General features: G+C 45.1%; 1 protein-coding gene across 4 annotated transcripts in view; it reads right to left on the bottom strand.

Annotated features, from left to right (window-relative positions):
- The window catches only part of ZNF592 (zinc finger protein 592), a 57,033-nt gene that overhangs the window by 19,961 nt on the left and 15,805 nt on the right, over positions 1-21,267 (bottom strand). Inside the window, exons 2-4 of one of the 4 annotated variants that reach the window (XM_063698796.1) lie at positions 20,562-20,670; positions 7,388-7,517; positions 816-3,054 (exon numbers count right to left, since the gene is read on the bottom strand). In XM_063698796.1, the coding sequence (XP_063554866.1) occupies positions 816-3,035 (2,220 nt within the window). In that variant the 5' untranslated portion in view covers positions 3,036-3,054; positions 7,388-7,517; positions 20,562-20,670. The remainder of the gene's footprint in view (positions 1-815; positions 3,055-7,387; positions 7,518-20,561; positions 20,671-21,267) is intronic. The other 3 variants (XM_063698797.1, XM_063698795.1, XM_055362798.2) reach the window with 3 other exon arrangements.

Raw genomic sequence — 21,267 nt, 5'->3', positions numbered from 1 at the left:
ACTGCAGTTTCCACAAAAGGACTCTGCAAGAACAGCTGTGTCACTGCAAGGCAGAACAACAACTTATTAAAGACACAGTTCTTTGGCTGGGGACAGTGGCTCACGCCTGTAATCCCAGCACTCTGGGAGGCTGAGGTGGGCACATCACTTGAAGCCAGGAGTTCAAGAACAGCCTGGGCAACATGGTGAAACCCTGTCTCTACTAAAAATACAAAAATTAGCTAGGCGTGGTGACACATGCCTGGAGTCCTAGCTACTTGGGAGGCTGAGGCATAAGAATCACTTGAACCCCGGAGGCAGAGGTTGTAGTGAACTGAGATCCCACCAGTGCACTCCAGCCTGGGTGACAGAGCGAGACTCCGTCTCAAAAAAAAAAAAAAAAAAAAAAAAAAAAAAAAGACAAAGTTCTTAGAACAGACTGAGGTGCAGGGGCAGTGACTCACCTATCTCTGTCCCCAAGTTCCTTGGTCACATGCTAAGACTGTGCTGACACCTGCCAGAGACCAGAGGGAGATCATCCAGTAAAGACCTATCTCGGGCCTGACACTGGGCCTTGACAGACCCTTTGAGGGGAAGTTGAGTGGAACACGGGACATGTCCGTAAATACACTTGCTAAATTAGGGTCTCACCTCAGTATGGGCAGGACACCTTTTCCAACAAACACCAAACACTAAATATTCAGGCAGACGTCCTCTTCTAAGACTCATAAGATTCCACCACTGCCCCCATATCAATGAGCTTTCCTCTCCATGCCCAGTCATGGAACCTGTGTGAGCCAGGGGCCCAATACCCGTAACAGTGAGGGTCTGCTTACCAGCCCCTCTGTCTCCTCTGTTGTCCTCTGGAAATGTGCAGCCAGGACCATGTAGTCCCGCATCTGCTTGTGACATTCAAGACACTTGATTGAGTACCGGATGAGCCTCACAGGGTCTGGGTAGAGTGGCAAGGCTGGAGGAGGGGGACTGGCACTGCCCGAAGTGAGGCCATGTTTGGGAGAGGATGAAGGGGCTGGGGCTGCTGGTGCCGTGGAGTTCACAGGGGCTGACACGAACATTTGGTCCGCAGAGATAGGCTTCACCAGCAGCTGGGAACACTGCATGACGAGCCCCTTGCTCTTGTGGTCACGGGCATGCCGGAGCAGGCTGCACTTGTTGAAGAAGAGCAGTGTCTTGGAGCACAGTGTGCACAGTACCTCAATGTGGACGCTCCGCCGGCCATAGTGCTGGCTCAGGCTCTTCTCTAAGGCAAATGCGTCTCCACACTCCAGGCAGCAGTACCCACTGGCCGGCACGTGGATCCTGCTGTCCGCAGGCGGGCTGAGATTTGGCGCATAGAGGGGCACGGGGTTGGAGCTGTGGAGGACCTTGTTGAAGACCTCTACAATCAGTGGGGCAGCCTTTTTCACCTGGTGGACCAGGGGCACCGACATTTGTGTAAGCTGTGGCTGGCTCCGTCTTTGCACTGAAGACTTGGCTGTCACTGATGCAGCAACACTGTGGGGGACGAGGTTCAGGTTGGCCAAGTGCACGGCTTTGGGCAGGAGGTTGGCAGGGGCCAGGGTGGATGCCTGCAGTGCTGTGCTCTGTTGCTTCTTGCCTGTCTGTGAGCCTGGGGCAGCCCCCTTTGGGACCCGGGGCCCAGAACTGCAGCTGGGAGATGACGAGTCACTGGCCTTTGTCATGCTCTCGTCCCCTTTCCTGGCCCCCTGGGGGCTCCCTGAATTTGTGCCTGCCTCAGGAAAGTGCTCTTCCACAGGCACCTCATCCCCTGGCATCTCGCTGGGGGCCTCTGCAATGGCGCTCTCTAGAGGTGACCCAACAGGGGACTTACTTGGATCATCAGGATCTGGCAGGATCCTTGTGACAGTCCGTTTGATTTCCCCTGATGATGTCTTAATGGTTTTGATTCTCACTTTGGGAATTGCTGGTGGGGAGCTGGCAGCCACAGACGGTGAGCCTTTGCTGCTGCTGTCACTGCAGATGCTACGAGGGCTGTCCGATGGCTTGATACTTTTCCTAGTGGCCTCCAGAGGGCTCCGGGGACTCTTTGGTGACTTGGGCATTTTGGGGCTACCTTTAGAACTCTCTTTAGTGGGCCCTGAGAGATCCTTTGTGTGGCCAGGCTGATCCTCCTTAGTGACACTAGCCACTCTTTTGGCCTGCAAGGCCACCAAGGCTGCCACACAAGACGACAGCTTGGAATGAGCTGGCTTTAGACGCTGCCTAGGGGGGACTGATGAGCAGGTACCAAGCTCCCGGGCAAGCCCCTTGGACTCTCCAATACTGTTGCTAGGATGGCTGTTGAACTCCAAAGCTTCCCCGAAGAATCGAGTGGCATCCGGATCCTTGTGAGGTTCCACTGTGTTCTGCCCACTTTGTTCGTGTTCCTGCTGGCTCCCCAAGGGCAGGGGTTCTGGCTTGGGTTCTTTCTTACAAAAATGATCAAACATATGCAGCTCTGGAACCGGAAACTTAGCCAGAGCCTCCAGGACTGGGCCTCCCACAGCCCCGCACCCAAGAGGGGGTGGGAAATAACTGTCAGAGTGTTTGGGCTTTATCCCAAATCCGTTATCTTTGATGGGATCCTCAGGTTCTGGGCTGGAGATTGGACTGAACTGGTTGAAGGTGGGTAATGGCTCTGACTTGGGAGGCTCCAGTTTGCCAGGGAAACTCCTGGCACTGTCTCCATTCATAAAAGTAGAATCAAATTTCCCACAGTTGTGGGGATCTGGAGGCAGATCTGAGCCCCGGAATCCATTGTGTAGGAGACTGGGAGTAATGTGGTCTTTCTCCGCTTCAAATGACTCCTGGCGGCTGGTGTTCTTGACAATGACACTCACGGCCGGCACATCGGGGGCTGATCCTGAGTGAGACAAGGACACACTTTCATCCATACATATGCCTGGAGGTTTGAGGGGACTCTCATTCTCCTCACTGGGTGTCTGGATGGCCTCCTTGGCATCAAGGCTGGTGGGGTCTGGGATGTCAAAGGCAGCCAGAAGGTCATCAAAATCTGGGGTTTTCATATCCCCCATGGCTGGATGCTGGCAAGGGCTGTAACAGAAAGAGAAAACAGAATCAGTGACCACCAGGGTCCCACTGGACCATCTTCACTACACACCCATCAAACTAATTCACACACAGCCAGCACACCCATGCAGAACCCCACATACTATGACAGGAAGCCACACACCTCAGTTTTACCCCAACAGGTTTCTAAAATGCTGGAGAGGTGGGGGCAAAGATGGAAAGAGTAGTGAGATGTAGCAACAAGCCTGCCTGGATGATCTTAAACCTCAGTACCTGGAAATTGGTGGCTGGTTATTACAAAGCCACAGAGAGTATACTCCTACCATACTCCCTCAGCTTCTCAGGGAATATCATCCCTCCACGATCATGTGCACTAGCAAAAAGCCACTCAGCACTTCCAGCCTTTAGAAAACTACTGATTAATACATGAAACCTGGCTATAACTTCTGCTAATTTACTCTTAGTAATTACTCACTAACTTTATATAACTTTGGGGTTTCTTCCTGCATAAATTCAATCAAATCCAAAATGATTTGCTATTTGTGTTGTCTCATGAATAAACTCTAGAAAATTATATCATCCCTAGATATTTTTTCTCTGTTCAGCAGACACACTTGATTCCTTTTCACCCTAAAACTGTTATCAGTCGGTGAATGCTCCTCCATTAAACCTGAGGAACAGGGTGACTTGCAAAGTACCAACAGTTATCAAATTGGCCAAGTGACAGTTTGGGGGAAGCCTAAATTCTATTTTGACTTAATATACAAAGAATAGGATAATAATTCTATCTTAACTTCATGCACCTGTCTCCTTCATGATCTGGGGAAGCAGAGCTACAGAACTACTGCAACAGAGGAAACACAAGGCCCTAGAGAGACCTTTCATTAGGAAATTCTTATAAAACTCACACTTCAGATGAAACATGAAACTGTCTGGCTCAAACCTGCTGGAGGGAGAAGAAAAACCTCACCATCTCCCTTTAAGTCCTGCATCTGCTTCAGCATTCCAGGGCCTTTACTGGCTTAAGTGTTTCTTATGTCACATTTATGTTGAAAACCTTTCTGGATGCAGATTGGCACAATTCTTTCAGAAAGCAGTATGGTAGCTTCATAGAACCAGAAAAGTGGCAAACTTTAGGTCCAGGAACCCCACTTCCAGAAATTTATCCTAAGAACAAAAATTCTCAAAAACTATATGCAAAAGTATATGTTACAGCATTATTTAAAAAGCACAAAAGGGAGACATACACACAAAAATAATTTAAATGTCTAAGACCAAAAAAAAAAAAAAATACTTGATAGACTATAACGCAGTCATTAAAAATTCTCATTATGGGCCCGTCGCGGTGGCTCTTGCCTATAATCCCAGCACTTTGGAAGGCCAAGGTGAGTGGATAGCTTGAGGTCAGGAGTTCAAGACCAGCCTGGCCAACATGATGAAACCCCGTCTCTACTAAAAATACAAAAATCAGCCAGGCGTGGTGGTGGGCGCCTGTAATCCCAGCTACTCCGGAGGCTGAGGCAGGAGAATCACTTGATCCCAGGAGGTGGAGGTTGCCATGAGTAGAGATCGCACCACTGCCCCCAGCCTGAGCAACAGAGTGAGCAACTCCATCTCAAAATAAATAAATAAATAATAAAAATTCTCATTATGAAATCTATATAGCAACAAGGAAAATTATTTATAACGTCAAGTTTAAAAAGACTAATACAAAAATGTTGTCAGACTATAACAATGTAAAACTACGCGTGCATTTGAGCCAAGATTTTTTAAAAAATGAAAATGATTACGCAGAGTAGTGGAATTACTGTTGGGTTATTTTTTCAAAACTTTTTTAGGGGGCTGATAGATTGCTTTTATAATTTTTAAAGGGAAAAATAACAACAACAACAACAACAAAACCCATTCAGAACCACAAGGCAGCAGGTGGCATAGCAGAGGTATATCTCTTACCACCCCGTGGGATCAACAGTTTTCCAGGTTTGGTTTCTTGCCCCACTCCCAACTCCCAGCAAAACACATCTGCCTGCATATGAGTTCTCACAGAAAATGAAAACTACATTCCCTCCCATTGGGAAGATATCTAATTATGGTAATAATAAAGTGCAATACCAATTACCTAAACATGTGTTGGCAGAATACCCCACTGGTATGAGATATAAAGTTTTGAACAGAACGAATGTTTGTCTCTTGGAATAGGAGGTGTTGGAACCCATAAACAAGAGTAACATACCGGATGTCACTGAAAACAGTGGGCACTCAATACCAAGTGACCTACTATACAGGGTGATCATAACTATAAGGAAACTCCTGCATGATATTTGCTTTATAAGCTTCTTTTTCATTTCTTTTTTGTTCTTTATTTCTTTTAAATGTCTGGGAAAGGCCAAGCGCAGTGGCTCACTCCTGTAATCCCAGCACTTTGGGAGGCCGAGGTAGGTGGATCACCTGAGGTCAGGAGTTCGAGACCAGCCTGGCCAACATAGTGAAATCTCATCTCTACTAAAAATACAAAAATTAGTTGGGTGTGGTGGCACACGCCTGTAGTACCACCTACTTGGGAGGCTGAAGCAGGAGAATCACTCGAACCCAGGAGGAGGAGGTTGCAGTGAGTCAAGATCTTGCCACTGCACTCCAGCCTGGGCAACAGACCAAGACTCCAACTCAAAAACAAAACAAAACAAAACTGTCTAGGAAAAAAAGATTGAGGGGAAAGGGCAGAATAGATTTTCCAGCTCTCATTAAGGAGCTGGAAAAAGCATGTGAGAGAAGAGGAGGAGAAGTTGATTGTGTGTCTAAGGATTAGCTGGGAGCCTGCTATTATCTAATATGAAGTTGCAGAGGCTTGAAGCAGAGAAAGATTAGATCAGAAGTAAAGCTCTCCTCATAGAGAAATCTCAGGGATTGACTGAGAATGGTCAGAAGTAAAGCAAATATCTTTTGCTGGAAAATCAGAGCTAGTAAATGGTGTGAGAGCTCAATATTAGCAGCAGAAAAAAAAAACTTTTATAGAGATTTTAGGTCAGGCACAGTAGCTCACACCTGTAATCTTAGCACTTTGGGAGGCCAAGGGAGGAGGATCACTTGAGCCCAGGAGTTTGAGAGTAGCCTGGGGAACATAGTGAGACTCTCTCTATTTTTAAAAAGAATAAAAAACATTAATAATAATAATAAATGTTTTAAATGCCAAAGCTGAAAGCCTTTAAAAGCCAAAGATCATATCCTGTTTTCTATTTAGCCCCAGTAAGAAAAATCAAAAACAGCAGCAATCAATAACTGTGAATAAGGTACTCTACCATGTACCTACATGTTTATATTTACTTGAACCTTGCTCTAAAGCATCACATTGTTTTTAAATAGAAATTAATCAAAATGTACCGTTATAAAAGCAAAAGAAGAAACTGTAAAGAAAAAGACAACCAATAAAAAAGTTCTATTTACCGAAAACCTGCCAGCACAGTTAAAAGGCAAACAACAAATCAAAAGGAATATTTACAACATATAGTTATTATCATTAATATCTTAATTAAAACATAAAAAGCCCTTATAGAGGGACCTCCTCTTTCGGCTTTGGAGCCCCCCTCCCTCTGTCTCTCTACAAGGGAGTTTCTTCCTTCTGTCTTCTCCCTTCCTTCTTGCCTATTAAATGCTCCACTCCTTAAAACCACTCCACATGTGTCCCTGTTGTTTTCTCTAAACCGGCATGAGGACCAAGAACCCTGGTGTTCCTCCACTCATCAGAGCCGTATCATTTTGGTTCATGGGCCAGGAAAGGAAATTCAATCATCACACTGCAATCAAACTCCAAATGATGCTATAAACTGAACCACACATGCACACGCCATTCTTCCGAGGACCCTTAGATCAACCCCAGGAGGAGCCCTAGCTGCTGTTCTCCATTTGACGCCCCTTTTCAGCAGGAAGTAGCCAGAAAGAGTCGTCGCCCAAAACCCCCTAACAGCAGTTAGTGTAGCATCTCCACAGGGGGAAATGTTGTAGGAAAAGGGGTCGTTGGGAAGCCTTAAAGCATCTCAGGAAAAGTTTCTTGTAAAGCCCCGTCTCTTAGAGCCAGGCCAGCAACCTCTGATATGCAAGTCAGCCATTAGAAACTGGGTCCACCCAAACATGGAGATTCCCACGGCCTTCTTGCCCTTTCCCTACATGTTCCTGGCAACATGGCCAACCCCATATAACCTCACGAGTGTAGAACGTCGTGTCAACCTGCATTTGCATATTAAAAAGCTAGGGTGGGAGGGCCAGCTTTTTCTCGGGCTACGTGAATTACATGCCTAGTCAAACCAATCCCCTGAGCTCTATGCAAATCAAACACCGCCTCCTCCAGCCTCTGCATGTGTACCTGACTGGTATCCGTGGCAGGTGGGGACCTCCTCTTTCGGCTTTGGAGCCCCCCCTCCCTCTGTCTCCGTACGGGGGAGCGTCTTCCTTCTGTCTTCTCCCTTCCTTCTTGCCTATTAAACTCTCCGCTCCTTAAAACAAAAACAAAAACAAAAAGCCCTTACAAAGCAATAAGTAAAATATAAGCAACCCATTAGAAAAATGAGTGAGGGTGATGAGCAGGCAATTAAAAGAAGAAAGACAAACGGACAGACTAGAAAAAATACTCCAGAATGGAGTTACGTTACAAGAATATTCCAAATGTTAAAAGTATCTAGGCCGGGCGCGGTGGCTCACGCCTGTAATCCCAGCACTTTGGGAGGCCGAGGCGGGCGGATCACCAGGTCAGGAGTTGGAGACTCCTGGCTAACACGGTGAAACCCCGTCTCTACTAAAAATACAAAAAAATTAGCCGGGCGTGGTGGCGGGCGCCTGTAGTCCCAGCTACTCGGGAGGCTGACGCAGGAGAATGGCGTGAACCCGGGAGGCGGAGCGTGCAGTGAGCTGAGATCGTGCCACTGCACTCCAGCCTGGGAGACAGAGCTAGACTCCATCTCAAAAAAAAAAAAAAAAAAGTATCTCAACAGACGAAATTATTTTCTCTTTTGTTTATCTTCATTTTAAAATTATTCAAACTATTTGTTTCAAATTATATTATTTACATAACTTCATTATTTTTAGCACTTTGGTGGTTATTATTTTCCCACAAGGTGGGATGACCGCTTGAGCCTAGGAGTTCAAGACCAACATAGTGAGACCCCATGCCTTTTTTTTTTTTTTTTTTTTTTGAGACGGAGTCTTGCCCTATCACCCAGTCTGGAATGCAGTGGCGTGATCTCGGCTCACTGCAACCTCCACTTCCCGGGTTCCAGCAACTCTCCTGCTCAGCCTCCCAAGTAGTGGGGACTACAGGCATGCAACACCACGCCCGGCTAATTTTTGTATTTTTAGTAGAGACGGGGTTTTGCCATGTTGGCCAGGCAGGTCTCAAACTCCTGACCTCAACTGATCCACCCACCTCAGCCTCCCAAAGTGCTGGGATTACAGGCGTGAACAACTGCACCCAGCCCCTCTTTTTTTTAAATGTAAAAATTTTTTTGATTATATTTTTAATATACAAAAAGAAAAAGAAATAGAAGAAACTAGGCAGGCCAAAAAATTTAAGGCGCTTCTTACAAAAGACTCTACAAATAATATAACATTCTTTTCTTTTCTTTTTTTTTCTCGCACTGTCTCCTGGGCTGGAGTGCAATGGCGTGATCTCAGCTCACTGCAACCTCCGCCTCCCAGGTTCAAGCGACTCTTCCAACCCAGCCTCCCGAGTAGCTGGGATTACAGGCACGCACCACCACACCCCGCTAATTTTTCTGTATTTTTAATAAAGACAGGGTTTCACCATGTTAGCCAGGGTGGCCTTGATCTCCTGACCTCGTAATCCACCGGACTTGGCCGCCCAAAGTGCTGGGATTACAGGCGTGAGCTACCAGGTGTTTTGTTTTGTTTTGTTTTGAAACAGAGTCTTGCTCTGTCACCCAGGCTGGAGTGCAGTGGCATGATCTTGGCTCACTGCAACCTCCACCTCCCGGGTTAAAGGGATTCTTGTGCCTCAGCCTCCTGAGCAGCTGGGATTACAGATGTGTGCCACCATGCCTGGCTAATTTTTGTATCTCTAATAGAGATGGGGTTTCGCCATGTTGGCCAAGATGGTCTCAAACTTCTAGCCTCATGTGATCCACCCACCTTGGCCTCCCAAAGTGCTGGGGTTACAGGCGTGAGCCACTGCACCCAGCCAAAAATCATTAATATAAAATTCTTAAAGCACATCTGACATGGATCACCAGGGAAATGCTAGTTAGAAAATCAACAGAATAACTTAGTTAAAATAAAAGGTATAGTCAAAATAAAAAGCTTCAGCATACACCAGTGTCTATAACCTGTTGGAAGCAGCAAGCCAAAGTTGAGAAGAGCAAACCACAGGCAGCTGCCTACCTTGCCTGGGGGCAGTCACTCAGGGACCAGAGCCATGTCCATGAACACCAGCCCAGGAACCATGGCCTGGCCTACAGAGCCTTTGTCAGAGGCTCACCCTGAAGCATCTGAACGAGCTAGATAGATCCAGACCTGGTAAGCTCATTGAGTGATCTAAAGCAGCCTAGTCAAGAGGCAAGGCAGGATCACTGGTTTGGTGGCCTAGGCTGAGAGTAAATTTCACTCAAAGGTGAGATAGTGGAATTATGCAACAATATGAACAGTCCCCTTGTGGGTAAAGAACAACTCCAAGACTGGCAGATTGACGACTATATCCTCTCTCAGAATAAGTTTCTACCTAGGGAATATCTGGAAATCTTTTTTAAAGATGAATATAAATTCCTATTGTTTATTACAGAGTCTACTACTTTGCCCAGAAAATTTTACCAAACATTTAAGTAAACATATCAACTAGATGTGGGTAAGGAACATCTTAGTTTTGAAAGGGCCTCAGCATGCCGAATCACCCTATTGGAATTATTTGAGGGTATAAAAACAATATGATTCGGCCGGGCGCAGTGGCTCATGCCTGTAATCCCAGCACTTCGGGAGGCCGAGGTGGGCAGACCACTTGAGGTCAGTTCGAGACCAGACTGGCCAATATAGCAAAACCTCATCTCTACTAAAAATACAAAAATTAACCGGGCATGGTGGTGTGCACCTGTAAACCCAGCTACTCAGGAGGCTGACGCAGGAGAACCTCTTTAATTCGGGAGGTGGAGGTTGCAGTGAGCTGAGATCGCGTCACTGCACTCCAGCCTGGGCAACAGAGCGAGACTCTGTCTCAAAAAAACAAAACAGAACAACAACAACAACAACAACAACAAAACCCAGTATGATTGGCTGGATGCGGTGGCTCATGACTGTAATCCCAGCACTTTGGGAGGTTGAGGAGGGCAGATCACTTGAGGTCAGGAGTTCGAGACTAGCCTGGCCAACACAGTGAAACCCTGTCTCTACCAAAAATACAAAAATTAGCCAGGTATGGTGGCAGATGTCTGTAGTCTCAGCTACTCAGGAGGCTGAGACAGGAGAATCGCTTGAACCTGGGAGGCAGAGGTTGCAGTGAGCCAAGATTGTGCCACTGTACTCCAGCCCAGGTGACAGAGCGAGACCCTATCTTAGGAAAAAAAAAGAAAAAGAAAACAGTGGCCAGGTGCTGGGACTCATGCCTGTAATCTCAGCACTTTGGGAGGCCAAGGCAGGTGGATCACCTGAGGTCAGGAGTTCAAGACCAGCCTGACCAACATGGCAAAACCCTGTCCCTACTAAAAATACAAAAACTAGCTGGGCATGGTGGTGCACACCTGTAATCTCAGCTACTTGGGAGGCTGAGGCAGGAGAATTGCTTGAACCTGGGAGGCAGAGGTTACAGTGAGCCGAGATCACGCATTGTACTCCAGCCTGAGCAACAGAGTGGACTCTGTCTCAAAAAAAAAACAAAAACAAAAACAAAAAAAACCCAGTATGATTATATATAATTATGGCAGAACTAGTAGACTAGTAGACAGAATTTCTACAGACTTTAAATGCTAAGATCCCACCAAAAAAAACAGAACAAAATAACAACTGACTTCCATAAAACTTGGGTGAATGTATGTTGTCTGTGTGCATCCGTATATATGTCTTCATGTAATTCCCATTCACGGGGAAATATAAACAGAGTTTTTAACCCATTGACTAATTTTGGACTAGAGCTTTATGCTTTCATAAATTACCTAGAATGGTGGTTTCCAACCCATAAGGGAACCCAGCTTCACCTCCAGATACGTGTGCTCAAGGACCAGCCATTAGACACACCACTGCGGAATAAGGACTCATGAAAAATTTATTTTAAAAAGGAAGTCTTCATAATTTTATAAATGCTTTGGGACCCAATAATCTAGCAGAAGAATGTTAGGATGTAAGTTTCATGAAGGAAGAGGCTTATCTATTTCATTCATCATTGGATTCCCCATTAGGTACTCAATAAATATTTGTAGAAGCAATAAAATAAAACCTTCATTTGCAAATGGCCTTAAAGCTGTTCCTAATCAAAAAGCAAAATTAAAAGACAGGTTCTCATGAGGCTGCATAAATAGGCAAAATTATAGCAAGTGACCATCAGTGAAGGCAAATGTGAAGGAACATTCAGGGAAAAGCAATACCAATTATACTTTTAGAATAATGGATTTTAAGCTATACTGTTCAATCAGCTTAGACTGTTCCCTTAAGATACCACATTGCATGTTTCATCACAAAAGGCCCAGAAAATGCTGGGCATTATCAGAAAGAACACTCTAAGCAAAGTAGAACTTGTGATCCTGCCCTTATTCAAAACCACTCTGTGTCCATAGCTACATGTGCTGTGCAGTTTTGGTTCCCCATACCTCAAGAAAAACATACCAGAGTTGGAAGAGGTCCTGCGAAATCTCAGAGATTGAAGTTGTAAAGTAAATGAAAGGGCTTTCTAATGAGACCCTAAAAATTAGAGCTCTATTTTTTTTTTTCTGGAGAGATGAAAATTTAGGAGAAAGGGGAAAGTATAACTAAATTATAGGTTTGTTCATCAAACCTCATAATACTAGAGAGAAGAGGGCAGTATTTTGAAGTTTGAAATAAAATATGTACTGGGCTTGGACATTCCCAGGGTGCTCTGTAGATCTTCTCCCCTGGATGGGGACAAGACAGGGCCCCACTCTGAACTGGCCTTTTTATTAAGAGAATTAAACCCCTGGTGGGTGGTGACTTGCTAAAAAAAGAAATAAAAGATGTAGACAAAAGATGACTTTATCTATTGTCAGAGAATATCCTGAATTATCACAGGTAAAAAAATACATAAATGTAGTAACATTCACATATTCAAATCTAAAAATAAAAAAGGCTCTGAGGAACTAAGAACAAGGACTTAACACTGAACCCATGAGGTTTCTCCCCCCTGCATAAAGCCTTCAAATTTCAAATAACATTAAACTTTGTCATCTGTTACCTCAGCAATGCTAAGTTCAGTAATAGTAGATTAATAAAAGTTCAGTAACAGGACATTAAGGAGGCAGAGGGACTCCAAAAAGCATTAAGAAAAATTTGATCTCTAGTCAATATATTCTGTTTAATAAGACAAGGAAGCAAATAAAAGCTTGCAGATTTATAAAATGAAAGTGAAAGGCAGCATGATTTAAGGAACGCTGAACTGTGAGAGAGAAAAAAAAAACAAGTTTTCTTGAATTTGCCATTGTTTGTTGTATAAAGGAAGGATGGATGTTTTACAACCTGTGGGTGAACTCTCAACCCTGCTCCCCCACATGACTGACTATGGCTTAAATACTGATATCATTTGTGTTGCATTATTGCTTGTAATTAAGAGTTTTTATTTATTTGTTTGTTTGCTTTGAGACAGGGTCTCACTCTGTCGCCCAGGCTGGAGTGCAATGGTGTGATCGTAGCTCACTTCAGCCTCCACCTCCTGGACTCAAGTGATCCTCTCGCCTCAGGCTCCTGAGTAGTTGGGGATGCAGGTGTGCACCACCACGCCTGGCCAGTTTTTTTATTTTTGTAGAGACAGGGTCTCCCTATGTTATACCAGGAATGGAAGCAGACAAGGGGAAAGTCAGAATGAGCAAACAAGTTCAAGAGTAAACTGCTGCTCCCAAGACGTGCAGGAGCCTCGCCTGAACTCAAGCAGGAACATTAATCATCGAGACACCACTTCCATGGGTTACGGTAGCGAAGGGAACTTAGTGAAACTTCAGTAGGATCAGAGGAAACAGAAAAAAGAGCCTCATGTTCCTGGACCCAGAACAAAGCCCCAGATTGGGAACGGTATAGCTAAAAGAATAAGGAATTGTGACCACATGGAATTGGCTTTCACTCCTATGGTATCAATAGTTACTTGTGTGAAGACCTTAGGTAGGCATTGGTTTAGTATGTAAAATTAAACTAACTTTAAGGATCTCTGAGTCCTTGAACAGGTTAGGCTGCAACAGCTGGGAAAATTAATCTAGAATTTAGGGATGTCTACATAAAAATTAACTGCTAAAGTGGACAAGCAGACTCCATAGCGTATACATCTCACTGGCCTCTTGAATACACATCTGAGGCCTGCTTATAGGTCTACATCACTCCAAGTCTCAGATGTTCTGAATCAGTCAATGGCCAATGTTTCATTTCATGAGGCACCTGCTATTCAAGCCAGTGGCAAAAAAAATGGCCCAAAGAGATTCTCAGCAGTACGTAAGAAACAGCTGCCCCAGTGGGCTCAGGCAAAAACAAACAAACGAAAAAAACGTTTTTTACTTGTCTTTCCTCCACTTAGTGTAGCCCCTCTAATGCACATGTTGCCATAAAATTTGCTGTGAAACACACATCTGATCACCAAGATGTCCCTTCAGCCTCACAGGGAGGATGCATTCCAATGTGGTCTCTGCCCCTCTCCAGCCACTTGCCAGGATACCTTTCATTCTGACCCCAGTGGTGGTTCTCTCACACTTTCTCGTGCCTCTTTGCCAGGGTTTGAGCTATCCCCCTGACTAGAGAATACCTGATACCCCAACCCACCAGGGCCTCAAACACAAACCTAAGAACTCCTCATCCCCAAGTTTCAGCTCCAGGGTCCCCTTCTCATGCCTTCTCTGAGTGCTGCAACTCCAGTCCTCTGCCCTCCTCCTGCTCCCCTTTTCTCCTGACACCCAAGCCTCTCTTCCTCTATGGCGGCACTTCTCACAGGGGGCTGGAATCATTCGTTTTCTCATCAGTCCTTCCCATCAGTATGTGAGCCTCTCCTGTGTTGAGGTCATGTCTTTCCCCTCTATTTCTGTGACCTAACACACCTGGCTCCCCATGGCAGGTGAGTTGTCACTGCTCCCACTGCTCCCAGAGCCATTCCTGGATGTCTCTTCAACCCCCTGGCTGATGTACCTGCCCCTGCTTGCCCTGTGCAAGGTGTCCTTCACCCAAAGGCAGCTTCTCCTCTCCCCCTGCCATGCCTTTTCCACGCCAACCAAAGATTTCAAGGACAGAATTATACTGCGAACATTCTAACAAGACTCATAAGATGTTAAAGCTGAAGGGGCCCTTGGAAACTATCTGGTCCAGGGGCTTCCAAATGCCTGTCTGAGGGCTGCTGCTGGACAGACTGCAAAAGAGTAACATGGGGAATGACTTAAAAATACAGATACACAGGCTCCACCATGAAAATTCTGATTCAATATGTCTAGGATGGATTCCTGCTTTTTGGTTGTTTTTTTTTTTTAAAGCTTCCCAGGTGATTCCAGTGCACTGGTCTAGTCCAAACTCTTCATTTTTTATACATGGAGAACTGAGGCTCAGAGAGGGGAACAGTCACCAAATACTAAGACTTATGACTGGCACTGAGGGCACAAAGCTGAAGGCCCAGACCCTGCTCTTGAGCACCTACACATACATAATCCATGGAAACATCTGTGGGCACCACTGAGGCTCATCAAGGGCACAGAATTCCTACAGAACTCACCTCACTCTCCCTTTTGCTCCCTTTTGCTTTATTTATTCTTCCTCACATCATAATTTTCTACCTGTACTGTAGTTTACTGAACATTTCAGTAAAGTGTTCTCTTTCCTGCTATTTTATGAGCCCCTCAGTAGACATTCACTAAATTATTGTTATTTCTAGATTTGGATCTCTACTTGAATATCTAATAGGCACCTCAGATCTACTATGTCTAAAATCTAGCTCTTGATTTCCTCCTACAGCCTTCCCCATTTCAGTAAATGACAATGCCATTCTTCCAGCTGCTTAGGCCTAAACCTCTCTTTCTTTCACACCCTTCATCCAATCCACAAGCACATCCTGTCAACTCAACCTTCAAAATATATTCAAGTCCAGCCACTTCTCACCACCTCTACCATCATCTCTCTCCTGTGTTCCCACAAAAGCCTGCCAACTGATCTTCTTGCTTCCACCCTTGCCTCTACTAGTCATTCCCAACACAGCAGCCAGAGTATTGCTTTTGAAACATACGTTGCCACTGGGCACAGTGGCCCATGCCTGTAGTACCAGCTACTCAGGAGGCTGAGGTAGGAGGATCACTTGAGCCCAGGAATTTGAGGCTGCAGTGAGCCAGGAATGCACCTGAGGATAGCCACTGCACTCCAGCCTAGGCAACACAGTGAGACCCCATCTCAAAAAATAATAAGATAATTTTAAAATGTTAAAGCACACATCACATCATGTCCCTACTCTCTTCAAAACCCTTCAACACCATCCCATCTCCCTCAGAGTGAAATCCCATCTTTCCCACAGCCTCCACAGCCGGGATGATCTCACTGCCCCCATCTCCTGTGCCTCTCTCTCACCCAGTCTGTCCAGGCACACAAAGGCCTCCTTACGTTCCTCAGGCATGCTGGTCATGCTCCATTCCGAGCCTCTGCAGTCACCATTCCCTCTGCTTGAAACATTCTCCCACCAGATCTCGGTGGGCTCACTTCCTCACTTCTTCAGGCCTTTAATCCAATGTCACTTTGTCAGGAGCCTTCCATGACCATTCTACATGAGACACCAATCCCCAACCCCACCATCAATCTTTATCCCTTTACACTGCTTTATTTTCTTCCCAGCACTTATCACCACCTAGCATATATTATGTAATTGTTCATTACCTTCTTATCTTTCTGTAAATTCCAGTGTGTTTACAGGAAGGTAATCCACCATTAGAAAGAAGGAACAGGCCAGGCACAGTGGCTCATGCCTATAATTCCAGCACTTTGGGAGGCAGAGGTGGGCTGATCACCTGAGGTCAGGAGTTCGAGACCAGCCTCACCAACATGGTGAAACCCTGTCTCTACTAAAAATACAAAAATTAGCCAGGCATGGTGGTGGGCACCTGTAATCCCAGCTACTCAGGAGGCTGAGGCAGGAGAATTGCTTGAACCCAGGAAGTGGAGGTTGCAGTGAGCCACGATCGTGCTATTGCACTCCAGTCTGGGCAACAGACGGACATCATGTCTCAAAAAAAAATAAAAGAAAGGAGGAAGAACAATTTGACAAGCTCATTTGTCCAGAATTAAGATTGTTCAAGATAATCACAGATTCCCAAGTGGGCTTATTATGAATCAAACATTTTGCAAATATGCAAATTTTTGTTTCAATTTTTAAAATTTTAGAGAGACCTTCAGTGGTTATGGGACCTCGCCAGTGGGAAGGGGTCTACCTAAAGTACCCTTGTCTATGAATCCTGGATCCCTGTAATGGCTGATTAAATTAAATATTTTATCAGTGGGGGGTGCCTATTGGCCGATGTCCCATAAGGTCATTTGTTTTGAGGATGGGATCAGTGTGACACCAGAGGAAAGAAAAGGCTAGCTCTGAGAACCATAGGGAAGAGGTAGGTACAGGGTGGGAATGAGTCTTAAGAAAAAAAGACACAAAAGGCTGGGCACGGTGGCTCACGCCTGTAATCCCAGCACTTTGGGAAGCTGAGACAGGTGGATGACTTGAGGTCAGGAGTTCAAGACCAGCCTGGTCCACATGATGAAACCTTGTCTCTACTAAAAATACAAAAATTAGCCAGGTGTGGTGGTGCACACCTGTAATCCTAGCTACTCGGGATGCTAAGGCGGGAGAATCGCTTGAACCCAGGAGGCAGAGGTTGCAGTGAGCTGGGATCGCGCCACTGCACTCCAGCCTCCAGCCTGGGCGACAGAGCACAACTGTCTCAAAAAAAAAAAAAAAAAAAAAAAAAAAAGAAAGAAAGAAAGAAAAGGAAAGAAGATAAGAAGATACTGGCTAGGCACTATGGCTAGTGGCTATAATCCCAAGCGTGAGGCCAAGGCAGGTAGATCATTTGAGGCCAGGAGTTCAATACCAGCTGGGCAACATGGCAAAACCCCATCTCTACAAAAAAAAAAAAATTAAAATTAAAATTAGCTGGGCGTGGTGGCACATGTCTGTAGTCCCAGCTACTCAAAAGGCTGAGGTGGGAGGATTGCTTGAGCCTGGGAGGTTGAGGCTGCAGTGAGCTGTGATTGCACCACTGCACTCCAGGGTAGGTGACACAGCAAAACCCTGTCTCAAAAAAAAAGAAAGAAAAGAAAAGAAAAGAAACAAATAAAAAAAAGAAAATACAAGTCCGTGAACAAACTGAAATACCATTGAATTGTGCACTTTAAATGGGTAAATTGTATGGCATGTGAATTATATCTCAATAAAGCTGCTATATTTTTTAAAAGATAGAAAAAGAACTGGAGGGAGCTGGGATTATACAAGACAATAAAACTGACTGGGACAAGCAGAAACTAGGCATAGGCAGCGAGCACAGTTTATACACAGAGCTGACAATTTAGATACAAACTGATACTTTGTAACCCGTACCCCCTTTACCTTTCCTTATTTGCAAACAGATCTCAGCAATAACCTGGCACCACACCTTGTTAGAAGGAAACAGGACCCAGAGATTTGAGAAAAAGGGGGACAGGACTCCTCTTGTTCACACACCATCCTGGTGTGTTCCTCCCAGTAAACTTTGTAAATGCATCATCTCTTGGTAGTGGGGACCCCTAAATTTAAGCAAGAAGCCAGCAGCCTCAGACCTGCTGGGAACCAAGCCTCAACTTCCGACGCAAAGGACCCTAGAAAACAGTGTTGGCCGGGTATGGTGGCTCACATCTGTAATTCCAGCACTTTGGGAGGCCGAGGCGGGTGGATCGCCTGAGCTCAGGAGTTCGAGACCACCCAGGCAACATGGTGAAACTAAAAATACAAAAAATCTCTACAAAAATACAAAAAAATTACTAAAAATACAAAAAAATTAACCGGGTGTGGTGGTGTATGCCTCTAGTCCCAGCTACTTGGGAGGCTGAGGCAGAAGAATCACTTGAGCCCCAGAGGCGAAGGCTGCAGTGAGCCGAGATCACGCCACTGCATTCCAGCTTGGGCTACGGAATGAGACTCCATCTCGAAAAACAAAAAGAAAACAGAAAGTGGCCATTTCACAGGATCACTCTTTCTTTGGTGGTTTTGAGGGTGCCACCAGTCTTATCTACCACAGACAACCTACAGTTCCAAAGCTTCCTAAACTGACAGGTCTGGAGGGACATGAGGAGCATGCTATTACTCTTAGAGGCATCCCTATGGTTGCCTTAGATCACCACAGGAGTTTAGGAGCTGGTGAGTCAAAGGGCTGGTAAAGTTTCTCTCCCAAGTGTTCTGTTCTTATTCCCCTTTTCCTACACACACACACACACACACACACACACACACACACTCTTTCTCATCCTCTCTCCCCCATTCCTTCCTCCACGGTACACTTTCTCTCCCTCTCTTCTCTTCCCCTGTCCTCTCTCTCTCTGTCTCTCTATCTGCCCCCCGACTCTCCAGCTCCTGCTCTCTCCCTCATGCCTCTCTTCCTCCCTCTTCTCTCCTTCCCCTCTCAACAGAGATCTGGGTGTGCTCTTTCACCATGACTGCTCAGACCTGAGGGAAGCCAGCCTTCAGCAAGAAAGTAGGGCCCCAGCCAAAGCAGCCTTTCACCAACAATCCAGCATGGCAACAGATCCAATATCCAGGTGTTCTGTATGTGCCTATTGTATGTCCCTGGTGATCCAAGGGAATGATAACCTAACATGTCCCTATGTGCCTTTCTATGATTAGACAAATGGACTATTAAGAGCCTTCACATAGTGAAATGTTTACAGATAAAATGATGTGACATTTGGAATTGGCCTCAAAATAACACAGGGCAAGAGGAAGAGAGCAAGGAGGGGACACATAAATGAAACAAGATTGACCATGTAGCCAGGCACGGTGGTGTGTGCTGTAGTCCCAGCTACTCGGGAGGCTGAGGTGGGAGGACTGCTTGAACCCAGGGGGTAAAGGCTGCAGTGAGTCTTGATCACACCACTGCACTCCAGCTTGGGTGACAGAGTGAGACCCTGTCTCAAAAAAACAAAACATAAAAAAAAAAAAAAAGGACCATGAATTGATAACTACCGAATCTGAGTGAGTACACAGAGGTTTATCATATTTTTTTTTCTATATTTGTACATTTCAACACAATAGGGACCCACCCCTTGGCCAGTAGACTTTATGGGTCCAATCACACACTCATCAGGATGGCTATTATTTAAAAACAAAACAAGTCCGGGTGTGGTGGCTCACGCCTGTAATCCCTACACTTTAGGAGGCCGAGGTAGGCGGATCACAGATCAAGAGATGGAGACCATCCTGGCCAACATGGTGAAACCCCATCTCTACTGAAAATATAAAATTTAGCTGGGCATGGTGGCATGCACCTGTAGTCCCAGCTACTCAGAAGGCTGAGGCAGGAGAATGGCATGAACCCGGGAGGTGGAGGTTTCAGTGAGCCAAGATCACATCACTGCACTCCAGTCTTGCAACAGAGCAAGACTCTGTCTCAAAAAAAAAAAAAAAAAAAAAACAATAATAACAAGGGCTAGTGAGGATGTGGAGAAATCAGATTCCTTGTGCACTGCTGGTAGGAATGTAAAATGGTGCAGCTGCTATAGAAAGCAGTTGGCAGTTCCTTAAAAAATTAAACAGAATTACCATATGATCCAGCAATTCCACTTCTGGGTATATACTCAAAAGAATTAAGAGCGGGAGGACACAAGATACTTGTACACCCATGTTCATAGCAGCATTATTCATAACACGCAAAGGTGGAAGTAACCCAAGTATCTATCAACAGATGAAAGGATAAACAAAATGTGGTATATACACACAATGGAATATCATTCAACTTTAAAAAGGAAGGAAATTCTGACACATGCTACAACAGACAAATACTGAATGATTCCACTTACATGAGGTCCCTAGAGTAGGCAAATTCATAGAGACAAGAAGTAGAATTGTGGTTGCCAGGGGTTAGCAGGAGAGAGAGAGGGAGTTACTGTTTAACAGGTACAGAGTTTTAGTATGAGATGATACCAGGTTCTGGAGATGGACAGTGGTGATGCTTGTACAACTGTCAATGTATTTAATGCCACTGAGCTGCACACTTAAAAATGGTAACTTTTGTTATATGTATTTTATCATCAAAAAAAAAAAAAAAAACAAAACAAAATCCAGGGAACAAAAAAATCTCATGTCCAAACTCTTGGCTTTTCAAGGCCAGTTCAGGTCAGCCTAGACATCATACCTTAGAGAGGATCTCAAAACAAGGGTGTGGCGAGCGTTGCTAGGGGAGCAGAGCTGCGGAGAAAGGAAAAACTTCTACCTAGGCACATGGTCTAGAGTCCAAACACCACCTAAGGAAAGAAGAAAAACAAAAATTTTTTTAAGTGGGTCTGAAGGTAAATGTTAGAGTAAGGAAAGATAGTTAAAAAAAACTAATAATAATAACCCAAGTTTAAGTAAGACCCTGAGAAAAATCCCCAAATGTAAATTCAAGCAGGCCACAAATGTAGTCAAAGACAAAACTTTTCCCAGCTCCACGTCTGCTCCCCTCCCTCTATTACAGGCTGGTGGTTCAGAGCACAGACTCCATCTGGGTTCAAATCCTAGTTCTACTACTTACTAGCCTTGAGACCTGGGGAAAGATTCTTCATCTCTGTCTGTTTCCCCATGTGTAAAATGGGCTATTATAGGGATCAAATGAGTTAATATTTATAAAGCTCTTAAAACACTGCCTTTCACATAGCAAATACATGTTTGTTAAGTATTATGCCACCAACCTCAGTGGCCACCAAGCTTTCCCTCATAAGTTTTCAGAGTGCCCCAGAAATTGCATGCAGAGAGGACAGAAAGACAAGGGAAGTAAAGCCAGGTTTAGTTTACCCCTCCACACAACTCCTCCTCCAGTGCTCGGGATGCCCGCTGAAGCTGAAGAAGCAGAGGGCCAAGCA

Source organism: Gorilla gorilla, chromosome 16, assembly GCF_029281585.2.
Source record: "Gorilla gorilla gorilla isolate KB3781 chromosome 16, NHGRI_mGorGor1-v2.1_pri, whole genome shotgun sequence".
Classification (NCBI taxonomy): domain Eukaryota; kingdom Metazoa; phylum Chordata; class Mammalia; order Primates; family Hominidae; genus Gorilla; species Gorilla gorilla.
Note: the sequence above shows the minus strand (reverse complement) of the source record. Positions and strands in the feature narration are given on the sequence as shown.